Here is a 17,445-nt window from a genome sequence, read left to right on the forward strand (position 1 = left end):
ACCAGCTCTCCAGAGAAACGTCTCACTTCATGCCCTTCTCCTGTCTTCTCCCTGTAGCCGTGCACCCTGCTCCTCTTCAAATTACATTCTAACTCTCTGTCAGATGCATTCATTAAAAGTGTCTCCACCAGTTCTAAGCAGTCTATTCCAGACCATAATCTCTCCCTATGTGACAAAACTTTTTCTCATATCATTTTTGCTTCTTTCATCAATTACTTTAAGCCTGGTGACCTCTCACTCTCAATTTTGGTAAGATTAATACTAACTGAGACAGGACTGATACAGTTAATGGTGAGGCCCTGAATAGTGTGGTAGAACAGTAAGACCTAGGGGTTCTGGTACATAATTCTTTGAAATTTGCATCATAGGTAGACAGGGTAGTTGAAAAGACATTTAGTACATTGGCCTTCATTTCTCAGACCTGTGAGTACAGGAATCAGGATGTCATGTTGAGGTTGCACAGAAGCTTGGTGAGGCCTCTTCTGGAGTTCTGTGTACAGTTCTGGTTGGTCTGCTGTAGGAAGGATATTATTAAATTTGAGAGGGTTCAATAAAAGTTTATCAGGATGTTGCTGGAAATGGAGGGTTTGCGAGCTGAGTGAGGACAGTTCCTCTCTAGCCTCACTATATCTGCCTTCTCTTTATTTGATATAGTTTTGTGGAATTTTTTGACAGACTAACTTTATTTGTAATACAGTTCAGGGTTTATTTCTTACTGATTGGTTTTGGCATGCTCCGGAAAATTTCAGAATCACCAGGATCAATGACAGCTAGTGTGCACGCTTCAGATTTACCACAAACTGTACCTAGTTCGCTGTTGTTGCCACTGTAATCGTGCACACCAGTACTGGCGTACAAAATATTCAATTTCTGACTTCCTCAAGGCTAGATAGTTGTTGGCAATAACAAGCAGCTCGGTGTTGCCTTGACAAATCATTTTCAAAGACGGTTTGTAACCCAGCACATAGTAACTGCTTTTCATAACCAGCTGGATTCTGGAGTTGATAGATTCCAAAGATTTTTTTGCCTTCTCGGCAGGACAGTGGCTCATTGGCTAGCACTGCTGCTTGACAGTACCAGGGAACCAGGTTAGATTCCGCCCTCTAGTGACTCTGTGAAGTTTCCACATTCTTCCTGTGTCCATGTGGATTTCTTCCACATGCTTCAGTTTCATCCCACAGTCCAAAGATGTGCAGATTAAGTGGCCGTGCTAAATTGCCCTGTAGTGTCGAGGGATGCGTGGCTTAGCCACAGTTAAAACCCCATGTGGATTCACAGTGGTGTTGTATGTGGGTTGTTCTTTCGAGGGTCAGTGCCCACTTGATGGGCCAAATGGCCTTCTTCAGCACTGTGAAGATTCTATGATTCTTGGCCACCACCTTCTTTGTCTACCCACTTGCCTGTGTTTGCTGAGCCTGAAGGCCAGTAAAGAGGAGTAGGTCTGGCAGGGCAGTATCAGATTCTGCTCAGAGACAAACAGTGGTGGCACCCAGGTGAACCCAAGATGGTAATTTTGTGTTCCTAACTTATCCTTCCTCAGAAATCTACAACATACACAACCAGCTGAGGAGAAGCTCCAGAGACACTGTCCCCTCAGCCCATACCAAGTATCAGTCTGTTTGTACAGAAGGACATAAGAAATATGAGCAAGGGTAGGCCATTCAATGCCTCAAACCACGCTGGCCATTCAACATCATGGCTGATCTGCCCTATGCCCAACTCTTCCTTCATATCAGCTCAGCACAGTCATCGGCTCCCTGATATTTCACAAATCTTTCTATCTGTGTGACATTTGGCCTGAACTTGGCTCTTCTCCCTTTGTGCTTGTGTCCTCTTGTGGTGCTCCAACAGCTTCCCCAAACAGAATGACTCAGGATGGCCAATTCACATCTTTGATTCCCTATAAGATCTCTCGTCTTGCCTGTTAGAGCCTTAAATGTCCAATCTTTTTCTGACTTTTCATCACAATTCCGATATGACAGTGAGGATCAGTTTCCCACCCAGTCTCTGAGCATCCTCCAGTGATTGAATTCCTCTTTCTTTGTCAGGATTAGAAGTCAAGCTCCTTTTAAGGGTAAACCATAATAGCTTCAAGGTTGGTTACCTGAGAACAGGTGATGCTGTCTGGGCTTTACATTTAAGAGCTAGGTTCTTCACTATATTAAAAAAATACACAGATGATTTGGGAAAAATGACACAGTGATAGTGCCCCTACCCTGATCTGGGAGGCATGGGTTCAAGTCCCACCTGCTCCAGAGGGGTGCAATAACATCTCTGAGCAGGTTAAATGTAATCTATATTTCCTAATCAATAAAAAAGAAGAGCTGGGTTCTTTATCAACAGGTCCGGACAGTGAGTTGTGGAAGGGGTCATCTCTGCCAATGGTCTTCTGTGGTTATCTTCATGCACAGGTGCCTGTGGAGAGGGACCATGCTGTGTCCATCAATGCTCTCAATGCCTTTAGAGAGGTGGGCACCATAGGGGATACCATGCCCTCTCTCCCCCTCCGACTCCCCAACATTTTGGTTTAACCCATCTGTCTTCCCTACCTCCCCTGTCGCCTTTGATGGTTTACATCGCCCTTAACAGGCTTTGCTTGTAAATATTTAATTCACTACATGGCTGGGTAATGCTAGTAGTTCAAAGGAAAAGCAACAAAAAGCATCACAGTGATTTTGCTAGTGGGAAAGTTGTTCAGTTGCACCAGATACAACAGAAGAAATAAGCAAAAAAACAATGCTGGATAACAAAGTGTGGAGCTGGATGAACACAGCAGGCCGAGCAGCATCTCAGCAGCACAAAAGCTGACGTTTTGTCAGCTTTTGTGCTGCTGAGATGCAGCTCGGCCTGCTGTGTTCATCCAGCTCCACACTTTGTTATCTTGGATTCTCCAGCATCTGCAGTTCCCATTATCACCAAAAAAACAATGCTGGTCTGTTTTAGAAAATACAAAAGAACTGCAGATGCTGGAAATCAGAAACAAAACCAGAAATTGCCTGAAGAACTCAGCAGGTCTGGCAGCATCTGTGGAGAGAAAACAGAGTTAATGTTTCAGGTCCAGTAAACCTGAAGTTGTGTTCTTTGACCTTGTTGTGCTTTGCATGGTATGTGTATAACTGGTAACAGGGATGATTTAGTGATGTGAAGAAAGATGAAAAGTCCCACTGGTGATAAGGGTGATGGGACAAAAGTTGTGTGTAATACCACTGACATATTAAAGAAAGAGAGGAAATAAAGCTGGATTCTTCGGGGCTCTTGTGATGCAGTGACAGTGTTCCCTACCTCTAAGCCAGGAAGTCCAGATTCAAGTCCCACTTACTCCAGAGGTGTATCATAAAATCTCTGAAAGATTTGTTTCAAAGAAAAAGAGCTGGGCTGTTCCTCAGGCTTAGGCTACGGGCAGAAATAGAATCTATGTGGGAAAGATAGAAACTGGTACCGCTGAAGATCTTTTTTTGTTTGATTCAGCATGTAGATAGTGGCCTGTTAAACATCATTGACTTCATAGAATCCCTACAGTGTGGGAGCAGGCCGTTTGGCCAATCTGAAGGCCATTCTGCCCAGACCTGTTCCATTTCTGTATTTTCCCATGGCTAATCTGGCCTGCACATTTCTGGACATTATGGACAATTTATCACGGCCAATCCACCCAACCTGCACATCTTTGGACTGTGGGGAAACACCAGTGCACCCAGGGGAATCCTACAGAGACACAGAGAGAACAAACAAACTCCATGTGGGCGGTCACCCAATGCTGGAGTCAAACCTGGGTCCCTGGTGCTGTGAGGTAGCTGTGCTAACCACTGAGCTACTGTGCGGACTCCAGTTAAGAACTTCTTAGCCAATTGGCCACAGCTCAGTTGACAATGCCTACACAATGAAATAACATTGACCTGTCTCTGTTTGTCATATTTCTGTCTCTGCCAATGCTGTGGGAATTGTTGAGATTTTGCTGCACTTTCTATTTTTATCACATACTGAACATTTCTAATCAGCACCCAAAGTCTTTTGTTTTTACGTGTGTTTTGATTAATATTTTTCCATTGCAGATTATTCCAGAAAATTTCAGCATTTATGACCTGATTCAAGAAATGAGAACACAGAGACCATCAATTGTACAAACCAAGGTACTGATGAAGTTGTAAATAATGCGGAAGCTGTAGAGAGCCTGTGATATTAGCAGTTATCAGATAAGCTGACTCTTCCACATTGAATCAGAAAGAGAGAAGTAACTTGCATTTCTGCAGCCTATATCATATTCCAAAGGACACTGTAAATGCTGCCACACTGCCTGGGGACCCCCTCGCAAATAATGCAAATCCCCAGAGACTCCCCTACAAATAGGGTGGCACGGTGGCTCAATGGTTCGCAAGCTGCCCCTTGGAGCCAGGTTTGATTCCACCCTCGGGCAACTATCTGTGAAAAGTTTGCACATTCTCCCCGTGTCTGCGTGGGTTTACTCCGGGTGCTCCTGGGTTCCTCCCACAGCCCAAAGATGTGTAGGTTTGGTGAATTGGCCATGCTAAATTGCCTGTAATGCCTACAGGTGTGTACGTTAGGTGGCTTAGACATGAGAAATACAGGGACTCAGGGAATGGGCTGAATGACCTGTTTCCACACTGCAGGGATTCCATGAATGCTGTCATTTTCCTGCAAACCTCTTGTAAATACTGTGACACATTTCCCAGGGACCCTCTTTAAATACTGCCTTGCTGCCCAGGGCCATCCTGCAAATAATGCCACGCTTGTAAGAAATTGGATTCCACTAAAAGCCAGTAATTTGAAAGTGTAAGCAGAACTAACTTTAACACAACATGGGTTAATTAATTGTCTGTCTCCAAGGTGTAACCTGTAACTGAGCACAGGTGCAGGAAAACAGGTTAATATCACACAGGCTATTTCAGAAATGCATGAACTGGACAGACTATAACCCATTACTCCTCCTGATCACTGCAGCAAGAGAAGGACAGTTATTTTCTCTCATAGTAGATTGTTCTTTCCTTCCCTGGATTCTTAGAGTCATAAAGTTGTACAGCATGGAAACAGACCCTTTGGCCCAATTCATCCATGCAGCCAGATGTCCTAAACTAATCTAGTCCCATTTGCCAGCATTTGGCACACATCTCTCTTAACCCTTCCTACTCATATGCCCATCCAGATGCCCTATAAATGTTGTAATTGTACCAGCCTCCACCTCCTTCTGGCTGTTCATTCCATACATGCACCACCTTCTGTGTGAAAAGTTGCCCTTTAGGTCCCTTTTAAATCTCTCCCCTCACATATTAAACCGATGCCCTCTAGTTTTGGACTCCCCTAACCTGGAAAAAAGACCTTGCCTTTTCATCCAATCCATGCCCCTGATGATCTTATAAACTTCTACATGCCTATCACTCAGCCTCCAGTGCTCCAGGGAAAATAGCCCCAGCCTATTCAGCTCCTCACTACAGCTCAAACCCTCCAAACCTGGCAACATTCCTGTAAATCCTTTCCAAACCCTTTCAAAGTTGCACAACATCCTTCTTATGGCAGCGAGATCAGAAATGCACGCGGTATTACAAAAGTGGCCAAACCAATGTCCTGTATAGCCACAACATGACCTCCTAACTCCTATGCTCAATGGACTAACCAATAAAGTCAAGCATACCAAACACCTTCTTCACCATTCCTGTTTACCTGTGACTCCACTTTCAAGGAACTGAATCTGTACCCCAAGATCTCCTTGTTCGACAGCACTCCCCAGGCCCCTAACATTAAATGTATTAAGTCCTGCTCTGATTTGCCTTTCTGAAATGCAGCCCTCACATTTATCTAAATTAAAATTCATCTGCTACTCCTCAGCCCATTAGCCCATCTGATCAAGGGCCTGTTGTACCCTGAAAGAACCTTTCTCACTGTCCATCACACCACCAATTTTGGTGTCTTCTGCGAACCTACTAACCTTTCCAAATAATTTACCTAATGACAAAAAGCAGTGAACCCAGTACTGATCCTTATGGCACACTACTGGCCACAAGCCTCCAGTCCAAAAATTGACTCTCCACCGTTATCATCTACCTTCAAGCCAACTTTGAATCCAAATGGCTATCTCTCCCTGGATTCCATGTGATCTAACTTTACTAACCACTCTACCATGTAGAACCTTGAAACGCCTTGCTGAAGTTCGTTTTGACAACTTCCACCACTCTGCTTCCATGAATCTTCTTCATCACTTCTTCAAGAAAATTCAATCAAGTTAGAAAGACAGAATTTCCTACACACAAAGTCATGTTGACTATTCCTAATCAGTCCTCATCTTTCCAAATACATGTAAATCCTATCCCTCAGGTTTCCCTCCAACAACTTTACCTTCCATGGGCTCACTAGTCTATTCCTTACCACCTTTCTTAAATAATAGCACCATGTTAGCCAACCTCCAGTCTTTCATTACCTCACCTGTGGCTATCGATGCTACAAATTTCTCAGCAAAGGGCTCTGCAATCACTTCCCTAGCTTCCCACAAGGTTCTGGGATACATCTGATTAGATCCTGCAGATTTACCCACCTTTTGGTGTTTTAAGACATGCAACACCTACTCCTCTTTTGTAGAGTCATACAGTAATACAGGATGGAAACACAGCCTTCAGTCCAAAATGGTCCATGCTGACCAAAGTGCCCCTCAGCTAGTTCAATTGTCTGTATTTGGTCCATATCCCTCTAAATCCTTCCCATCCATGTACCTATCCAAATGTTCTATAAATCTTGCTATTGTACCTGCCTTAACCACTCTCTCTGGCAGCCCATTCCATATATGCACCACTCTCTGCATGAAGAAGTCACCCCTCAAGTCCTTCTTAAACCTTTCCCCTCTCACCTTAAACCTATGCCTTCTTGTTTTCAATTCCCTGTCCCTGGGAAAATAGACAATATGCATTCATCCTATCTATGCCCCTCATGATTTTATTCACCTCAATAAGGTTAGCCCTCATTCTCCTACATTCCAAGGAATGAAATCCTATCCCAACCCCTCCCTATAACTCAGGACTGCTAGTCCTGGCAATATCCTTATAAATTTTCTTTGGCACACTGTCCAGTTTAACAATGTCTTTCCTAAAGCAGAGTGACTAAAACTGTACAAAATATTCCAAATGCGGTCTCACCAATGACTGACACAACTGTAACATAAAGTCCCAATTCCTGTACTCAGTGTCTCGACCAATGATGGCCAGGATTCTAAATGCCTTCTTCACCACCCAGCCTACCTCTGATGCCACTTTCAACAAACTATGTACTTGTACTCCTAGGTCCCTCTGTTCCACAACACTCCTCAGGACCTTACCATTTATTATAGAAGTTCCATCTTGGTTTGACTTTCCAAAATACAACACCTCACACTTGTCTGCATTGAATTGCTTTTGCCAAACCTCAGCCCACTTCCCCATCTGATCAAGATCCTCTGAAATTTTTGATAACTTTCCTGGCTGTCAATAATACCTCCTAATTTTGATCTGCAAACTTAGTATCATGTCTTGTACATTCACATCCAGAACATTTATGTAAATAACAAATAACCAAAGTTCCAGCAGTGATCTCTGTGTCACGCTGCTAGCCACAGGCCTCCATTCCGAGAAACAACCTTCAACCATTACCCTCTGCTTTCCATCATTGAGCCAATTTTGAATCCACTTAGCTAGCTCTCCCTGGATCCCATGCAACCTAATGTCTGTGATAAGCCTACTATGTGGGACTTGTCAGATGCTTTACTGAAGCCCATATAGACAACATCCACTGCTCTATCCTCATCTATCCTCTTGGTTACCTCTTCAAAAAATTCTAAAAGATTTGTCAGACGTGACTTCCACACTCAAATCCATGCTGACTATTGCTAATCAGACTATAACTATCCAAATATTGGTTGATCTTGTCCCTCAGTATCCTTTCCAATAACTTGCCTACCACTAAAGTCAGACTCCCTGACCTGTGGTTCCCTGGCTTGTCTTTGCTGCCTTTCCTAAACAATGGAATTACAGTAGCCACCCTCCAGTCTTCTTGAACTTTGACAGTGGCTAAAAATGAAGAAAAAAAATCTGTACAAGGGCCTCTGCAATTTCTTCCCTAGCCTCCCACAATGTCCAAGGATGGACTTGATCAGATCCTGGGGATTAATCCATCTTAATGAGCTTCAAGGTCACAAACATCTCATCTCTGGTAATGTGTGTGCAGTCCAAAACATCCCCATTTGTTTCCCTTATTTCCTTTGCCTCAACGATTGTCTTCTCAGTAAACACTGAGGATAAATATTCATTAAAAATCTCCCCCATTTCCTGTGGCTCCACACACAGATAGCCATGCTGATCTTTAAGGGGACCTATTCTCTCCTGAGCCACCTTCTTACTCTTAATATAGTTATAGAACCTCTTGGGATTATTTTTAACCTTTTCTGCCAGATCCATCTCATACCCGCTTTTTGGTCTTCTGATTTCCCTGTTCAGTGTGTTCTTACACATTTTATAATCATCTATGGATTCACTTGAATCCAATAGATTAAACTCAATGTATGCCTTCTTCTTTCTCCTGACCAGAGCTTCAATGTCTCTCATCAGCCACATACTGCCCCTGGACTCTTGATATCACATTTTTAAAAGCCTCCTATTTGCCAGATGTTCCTTTTCTTTCAAACAGATTCAACCAATCAACCCCAGCTAGGTCTTGCCTAATGGACCCAAAATTGGCCCTGCTCCAGGTCAGCACCTTAAACTGTAGACCTGTCCTATCTGTTTGCATAGCAGTGTTAAATCCAGGAGAATTATGGTCAGTGGACCCAAACTGCTCTCTGAGTGACACTTCAGTCACTTGCCTGACCTTGTTTCCTAAGAGGAGGTCCAGTGTTGCACCTTCCCGAGTGGGACCCTCTACATAGTGAGTTAGAAAACTTTCTTAGATACATTTGACAAATTCCACCCCATCCAGTCCTTTTAAACTCTGGGTGGCCCAGTCAATACAGGGGAAATTATACTCTCCAACCAGCTGTACTGGATTATTCCAGCAGATATCTTCAAACCCTCTACAGATCTGTTCTCTAGTACCCAGGGGTCTATAATACAGTCCCAACAGAGTGACCTTCCCCTTCTTGCTCCTAAGTTCTAACCATATGGCCTTATTTGATGACCCCTTCAGAGTATGCTCACTAAGCATTGTTGTTATGTGCTCCCTTATCAAAAGGGGAACACCCCCTCCTTGCTTACTTGTGCTTCTGTCACGTGTGTGGCTTCTGAATTCTGGAACATTGAGCTGCCAGACCTGCCCTTCTCTCAGTCCTGTTTCTGTTATGGCTATAACATCCCAGTCCCCAGAACAAGTCCATGCTCTGAGCTCATCTGCTTTACCAGTCAGGCCTCGTACATTGAAATAAATGCACTTTAAACACTACGTCTTTTTTCCCTCCCTTTACTGTGCCCCTGGCTGTCCTGAACTGTAAACTTGCTCTCAATGGCTAATGAACTTTCCCCTGGCTTCTCGATGGCCCCTCTCTTATTTAGAGTCCCAGCCCCCTCCAAACTCATTTATACCCTCCAGGGCTACACTAGTAAATATTCCCACAAGGATATTGGGCCCCTGCAGTTCCAGTGCAACCTGTTCTTCTTGTACAGATCTCAATGATCCAAGAACTGAAAACCCTGCTTTCTACACCAGCTCCTCAGCCACACATTGATCTGACCTGCCTTTCTATTTCTATCCTTACCGGTGCATGGCACTGGGAGTAATCCGCAGATCACTACCCTTGAGGCCCTGCTTTTTTAACTTCTTACCTAACTCCCTAAACTCATTTCACAGGACTCCATCCCTTTGTCTACCGATGTAATTTATACCAATGTGCACAATGATCTCTGGCTGTTCCAGAATGTTCTGCAACCACTCTGAGACATCCTTGAACCTGGCACCTAGGAGGCAACACACCACCCTGGTGTCTCTTCAGTGGTATAATGGGCACTTTTCAAGATATCACTATTTCTCGAAGTTCTCTAGCTTCCAAATCCTTTCAACAGTAAAGACTGACACAAGATACTCATTTAGTATTTTCTGTGGTTCCACACATAGATGGCCTGTTGATCTTTAAGGAGCTCTATTCTGTCCCTAGCTACTTTTATGCCCTTAATATATTTGTTGAACCTCTTTGGATTCTCCTTAACACAACTTGCCAAAGCTGGTTCATGTGCTGTTTATGCCCTCCTGACTTCCCTCTTGAGTACACTCACTGTCCTTATACTCATCTAGGGATTCACTCGGGATCCCAGCTGTCCACACCTGTCACATACCTCCCTCTTTTTCTTGACCAGAGCCTCAATTTTTCTCACCATCCAACATCTTCTACGTATCTTTGCCATTCACACTAACAAGAACATACTGTCTCTGACTCTCGTAATTTTATTTTTGAAGGCCACCTACTTTCCAACTGTCCCTTTCCCTGCAAAAAGTCTGTCCCAATTCCGTTTTGAAAGTTCCTGCCAAATACCATCGAAATTGCCCTTATGCCAATTTAGAGTTTTAACTTTTAGATCCGTTCTATCCTGTTCTAACACTATTTTAAAACTATTAGAATTATGGTCACTGGTCGCAAAGTGCTCCCCCACTAACACCTCAGTCACTTATCCTGCCTTATTTCCCAAGAGAAGGTCAAGTATTACTGCTTCTCTAGTAGGTACACCCATATGTGACTACTTTGTGTGCCTGTGTGTGTGTGCACGCGCATGTGTGTGCATGCGTGCTTGCGTGCGTATGTGCATATGCACATGTGTGTGCGCGCAAGTGCGTGTGTGTGTGTGTGTATGTGCGTGCATACATGTGTGTGTGTGTGTGAGTGCATGTGCGTGTGTGGGCGTGTGTGCATGCATGTGTGTGTGCGCATGTGCGTGTGTATGTGCGTGCGTATGTGTGGGGGGTGAGAGAGGTGGGGTGGGTGGGTCTATAGTCTATATACAATCCCAATAAGATGATCAGCCCTTTCTTATTTGTCAGTTCAACCCAAAAAACTACACTGGACATATTCACAGGAATATCCTTCCTAAGTACATTTGTAATGTTATCCTTAACAAAAAATGCCACTGCCCCTCCTCTCTTGCTCCTCTTTCTATCCTTCCTATAGCATCTATACCCTGGAACATTAATCTGTCAGTCCCGTACACCCGTGAGCCATGTTTCTGTAATTGCTAGATATCCCAATCCCATATTCCTGAACGTGCCCTGAGTTCATCTGCCTTACCTGTTAGGTCTCTTGCTGTGAAATAAATGCACTTTAATTTATCAGCCCCACCCTATTCTCTGCTTTGTTTCTGCCTACCCTGATTATTTGACTTGCTCCTTCTCCCAACTGTATCAGCCTCAGACTGATCTCTATTCTCACTGTCCTTTTGAGTCCCACCATCATACCCCAAACCTCCATCCTCTTTGCTAGCTTAAAGCCTCCTGAGCAGCTGTAGCAAATCTCCTCACCATTATATTAGTCGCCTTCCCATTCAGGTGCAACCCATTCTTCTTACACAGGTCACTTCAACCCCTGAAGAGATTCCAATGATCCAAAAATCTGAATCTCTGCTTCCACCACCAGTTCCGCAACCACATTTTTATCTGCTCTACCCTCCTATTCCTACTGTCATTAGCATGTGGCACCAGGAGTAATGCAGATTTTACAACCCTTGAGGACTGACTTTTTAACTAGCTGCCTAATTTCCTCTGTTCTCTCTTCAGAACCTCATCCCTTCCTCTTCCTATGTCATTCGTACCAAAGTGTCAGAAATGTCTGTCTGTGCCTCAGACTAGAGAGTCCCCTGTTACAATCAATCAATTGGAACCTGAAATGCCTCTCATTACAGCAGAGCCAGCCCTTGGGACCAGAAACCTGGCTATCAATGCTACATTCCCCTGAGAGTCCATAATCCCTTACATTTTCCAAAACTGCAGTCTTTTGTGTTTCTCTTTCTTTTTCACTTTATCTCATCAAACTTGGATTTTCTTGTTTACTTTCTCTTTCATGCCTTCCACTTTCTCTCTTTGCTCCTGTTCTCAGTTGCTCTCTCACTTTCTTTCATTTTTTAGGCTTCTGGCTGTCTCCCTTTCTCACTCTCAGATACATGCACATTCTTCGTCTCTCACCCTGGACTTTTTGTTGAAAAATGTACTTCAGTGTTGATCATACCTTGTTTTTTTGTGACCAGCGGAAATGCTCGATGTTCGATTGCGTGTTGGAGGCTGTTGTTTGTGGCAAGAATGAAGCAGTGCTGTGACATCTGTGTTAATATTTCCTTTTTCAGTCTGTAGGTGGGACAGTTAGAAGTTGATGTAGTGAAGAGGAAATTGTACAGACTTTGATAAATGTGTCAAATAACAACAGAATATAAATATAAAACTGCCTCAAGTAACCTTTCCACCTAAAACAAAACTGCAGTTTCACATATTTTGGATAACAAAACTTTGACTTTTGGGCTAACAAGGTGTGGAGCTGAATGAACACAGCAGGCCATGCAGCATCAGAGAAGCAGAAGGCTGACGTTTCGGGCCTAGACCCTTCTTCAGGAATCATATTTGGGCTTCCCGTTCTGTACCTGAAAATAAATCTGATTAAACAGCGTTATTATTATAGAAAGGTGACTTCAGCAGAAGAAGGTTGACACAGCTTGGAACAGTTGAGCGCTCCAGACACTACTTTCAAACTGAAGTTTGACAGTTCTTCAAGATCTCAATGCGTCTGGTTGGACTTTAATCTCTAGGCTCCACCCAGTTGAATTAGAAGGAAATGTTAGTAATGGAGAGGGACATTCTCTCTCCCCCAACTATATAAGAGAAATAGGCTTCACTCACACCTCTTGTAACCTAGGAACTTAGGAAGCAATTTAGCTCTTCAGCTGGGGCATTTGAAGGGGTACTGGGTGATTATTTGGATACAAATAATGTGCAAATGTATAGGAAAACAATCAGGAAATTGGCATTAGGTAATATGCTTATTTGCAGATCTGGGACCAAATAGTCTCCATCTGCACCACAGCTATTTTACAGCTCTGTGGAATCTGTTTCACCATTCATTCAGTATACGGCTGATCTGTCTCTCACCTAGATTTACCTCTCTTTTTGCTGTCTATATCCATGAAATACTTTCAATTAAATCTGTCAAACACCCTATTGTAGATCAATATTTTCCCAACCTAATTAAATAGAAATTCGAGTCTAGGAAGCAAGTTTAGAGAATCGAGGATATTTCAATAAAACAAAGTGCAACTTAGGTAGATTACTTATGCTTACATTGAATGTGGGAGCAGGCACAAGGAGCAGATGATCTAGTTCTGCCCCCATCTCCCAAGATGTTTTGTGGAACAGGAGCAGGCCATTCATCCCCTCTTTCACTTCGTACCCAATATAGTCATCCACAAAGCAATCTGAAGCTCATAAACCCTGATTATCCAGCCTTGCAGCCCCAACAACTCCCTCTTGAGTCAGGTTGACAAAGGAATATAGGAACAGACAATTCAGACCACTGAGCCAACTGCATTGTTCAATGTGGTCATTGCTGAATGAATACACCCATTCTTTTTATGAAATCTACTTTAATCTCTACCTTAAACATACTCAAAGACTCAATAGGTGGTCAGCAGATGGGATTTGCTAGCACTGAAGACTGTGGAAGCTGGGTCACTGAGTACATTCAGGAAAGTATATTTTTAGGCATTAAAAGCATCAGAGTGTGTGGGAATATGGCTTTAAGATACACCAGCCATGATCATCATATTGAATGGCAGACTGGGGCTGAATGGCCTGCTCCTGCTTCTGGTTTCTACGCTAAAGGTGTTTTATATAAATACAAGTTTATTTCGCTGCTCTGATGTTTTGCAGCATTTTCTCATCCTACTGTCTCTCTGAATGCGACTGCATCCTGGGATGTTGAAATGAGTGAATTTTCCCTCGGTGCGTGGGATCTTGGGAAAATTCATCTATTTGCATGACCAGAGATGATGTTAGAAATACTAATTTAATTGACCCATTTTTGCCATTCATCACTGGATTGTTTTTGCAGTGAATATGAACATTGTGTGCAAAAACAGAAGTTGCTGGAAAAGCTCAGTTGGTCTGGCAGCACCTGTGGAGAAAATAATCACAGAGTTAATGTTTTGGGTCCGGTGACCCTTCCTCAGAACAGATCCAAAACATTAACTCTGATTTTTTTTCTTTACAGATGCTGCTAGACCTGCTAAGCTTTTCCAGCAACATCTGTTTTTGTTCCTGATTTACAGCATCCGCAATTCTTTTCGTTTTAATGAACATCGTGTGGTTTTGTGACTCGCACGTTAAAGCTCGAGAAGTGCGTTGACTTTCTATTTTAACTTGACTGGTTATTTCCTGCAAACCTGTGTGCTATGAAAGCCTTATTCTCTCTGCTTTTGATGTGAGCTGAGGCCTTTCTGTTTTGAATGTATCCATTAGTTTGTTGAAATTTGCATTTATATAGCACATTTAGAGTGGTAAGATGACACACAAGATGTTTCACAGGAGTGATTATCAAACAATATTAAACACTGACTCCCTGAGGGAAATATTAGAACAGGAGCCAAAACCTGATCAAAAAGGTTTTTAAGGACTGCCTAAGAGAGGGAGAGAGGCAGACAAATGTAGGGAAGGAATTTCAGAGATTAAGCCTTCACCACTAATATTCAGGTGCAGAGATTTAAAGGGTTAAATTAAGAGATTCAGTTGTTTAAATATGGTTTGCATTCTCTTGAGTTTTAAAGGTTGTGAGTGATTTGGTCAAAGAGAGAGGTAAAGGGATGCAAAAGGATGGACCAAGGGAAACTGTTTCCAGAACAAGTGACTAGATGTTAGTTAACAAAGTGTGGAACTGGATGAACACAGCAGGCCAATCAGCATCTCAGGAGCACAAAAGCTGACGTTTCGGGCCTAGACCCTTTATCAGAGCTCTCTGATGAAGGGTCTAGGCCCGAAACATCAGCTTTTGTGCTCCTGAGATGCTGCTTGGCCTGCTGTGTTCATCCAGCTCCACACTTTGTTATCTTGGATTCTCCAGCATCTGCAGTTCCCATTATCTCTGACTAGATGTTAGTGCTGGTTCTTCAGTGAAATAGTCTTCATTCTCTTCAAGACTAGCTTGTCAGCTCCAGAGGAATGAAAATATGGAAACTTCCAACCCAGAAACTTGTGGGTTCTGCAGAAGGGTCACCAGACCCGAAACATTAATTCTGTGACTTTTTTTTTCTCCACAGATGCTGCCAGACCTGCTGAGCTTTTCCAGCAACTTCTGTTTTTGCGCACAATGTTCGTATTCATTGCAAAGCCAATCTAGTCATGAATGGCACTGTTCCCTGAAACATCTCAAGCACTGAAATTAGTTGGAGCTTAAATAGGAATTGGCATGAGGTAGAAAAAGATGCAGCAACATTTTAAACAATATTTTAATTCATTCATGTGACATGAATGTCTCTGGCTGGGACATCATTTATTGCCCATCCCTAGTTGCCTTTGAGAAGGTGGTGGTAAGCTGTGTTCTTGGGCTGCTACAATCCATGTGCTGTACATAGACCTACAATGCCCCTACGGAGGGAATTCCAGGATTTTGACTCAGTACTGCTGAAGGAATGGAGGTATATTTCCAGGTCAGGGAGGTGCTTGGCTTGATGTGGAAATTGCAGGTTTATAGTCTTCCCATGTATCTGCTACCCTTGTCTTTCCAGGTGATCATGTGTTTAGAAGTTGTTGGGTAAAGAACTACAGTGAATCTCTGCAGTGTATCTCGTAAATAGGTCACACAGCTGCTAGTGCTCGTCAGTGATGGAGGGAGTGGATGCTTGTGGATGTGGTGCCAGTCAAGTGGGCTGCTTTGTCCTGGATGGTGCCAAGTTTGTTGAGTTTTATTAGAGCCACACTCATCCGGGCAAATGGGGAGTAATCAATCACACTCCTGAATTGTGCCTTGTGGATGGTGGACAGGCTTTGGGGAGTCAGGAGCTGAGTTACTCGCAGTAGTATTCCTAACCTCTGACCTGCTGCTATAGCCACAGTTTTCATATGGCAAGTCCAGTTCAGTTTCTGGCCAATGTTAACCCCCAGGATGTTGACAGTTGGGAATTCAGCTATGGTAATGCCATTAAATAGCAAGATGTAATGGTTAGATCATCTCTTATTGGAGATGGTCATTTGTGTGGTATGTATTTAACCACGATATTATCTAGGTCTTGCTGCAGACACCAAAATTGTTGTTATAGTGGGCAGTAAAGAAGGTTACCTGAGCTTACGAAGAGATCTTGATCAATTGAGTCAATGAGTTGAGGAGTGGAATTGGAGTTTAATTTGGATTCATGCGAGGTATTGCATTTTGCTAAAACAAACAAGGACAGGACTTATACAATTAATGGTAGGGCCTGAGTAGTGTCATAGAACAGAGAGACCTGGGGGTCAGGTACCTAAGTTTTTGAAATTTGCATCGCACATAGACAGGCTAGTTAAGAAGGTGTTTAGCACACTCGCCTTCATTGCTCAAACCTTTGAGTATAGGAGTTGGGACGTCATGTTGAGGTTGTGCGGGATGTTGGTGAGGCCTCTCCTGGAGTACTGTGTGCTGTTCTGGTTGCCTCACTATAGGTAGGATATTATTAAATTGGAGAGACTTCGGAAAAGATTTACGAGGAAGTTGCTGGGAACGGAGGGTTTGAGGTATGAGGAGAGACTGGATAGCCTGAGGAACTCCCGCAGAGATATCCTGAGATAACTGACCTCCAAGAGCTACAACCATCTTCCTTCATGCAAGGTAATTTCCCTAGTGCCAGTCCAACCAGTGAAGAGTTTGCCATCTGATTCCTATCAATTCCAGTTTTGCTAGGCCTCCTCAACGTAAGGGCTGTCACTGCCACCTCACCTCTGGAATTCAGCTGTTTTATCCATGGTTAAACTGAGGCTGTACTGAGGCCAGGATCCCTGGTGGAACCCTAACTAGGCTTCACTGAGCAGGTTATTGCTGAGCAGGTGCTGCTTGAAAGCGCTGTTAGTAACACCTTCCATCACTTTACTGATGGTCGAGAATAGACTAATGAGGCAGCAATTGGGTGGGTTGGATTTGACTGCTTTTTGTGTACAGGACATACCTGGGCATCTTTCCACATTCTCAGGTAGGTGCCAATATTATAGCTGTGCGGTAACAATTTGACTCAAGGCACAGCACTTTTGGAGCACAAATCTTCAGTAGTATTCAGGACTGTTCCTGGAATGGTGTCAGGCCAATAGCGTTTGCAATATCCAGTGCCTCTAGCATTTCCACAGGCTCAGCACTCTGGGCAAAGAAATTTCTCCTCATCTCAGCTCACCACGTTCTTGACTCCCAGTCATTGGGAACATACTTCCTGTGTTTACCCTGTCTAGTCCTGTCAAAATTTGATAGGTTTCTATGGAATCCCCCTCATTCTTCTAAACCCCAGT

The 17,445-nt window shown here is 43.4% G+C and overlaps 1 protein-coding gene and 1 pseudogene across 2 annotated transcripts in view; one reads left to right on the forward strand and one right to left on the reverse strand.

Annotated features, from left to right (window-relative positions):
* The window catches only part of LOC125462645 (tyrosine-protein phosphatase non-receptor type 22-like), a 99,905-nt gene that overhangs the window by 32,453 nt on the left and 50,007 nt on the right, over window positions 1-17,445 (forward strand). For both annotated transcript variants that reach the window (XM_059653302.1, XM_059653303.1), the window contains exon 10: window positions 4,050-4,127. In XM_059653302.1, the coding sequence (XP_059509285.1) occupies window positions 4,050-4,127 (78 nt within the window). The remainder of the gene's footprint in view (window positions 1-4,049; window positions 4,128-17,445) is intronic.
* LOC125462828 (large ribosomal subunit protein eL30-like) lies at window positions 706-1,051 on the reverse strand (annotated as a pseudogene).

Source organism: Stegostoma tigrinum, chromosome 21 (assembly GCF_030684315.1).
Source record: "Stegostoma tigrinum isolate sSteTig4 chromosome 21, sSteTig4.hap1, whole genome shotgun sequence".
Lineage (NCBI taxonomy): Eukaryota > Metazoa > Chordata > Chondrichthyes > Orectolobiformes > Stegostomatidae > Stegostoma > Stegostoma tigrinum.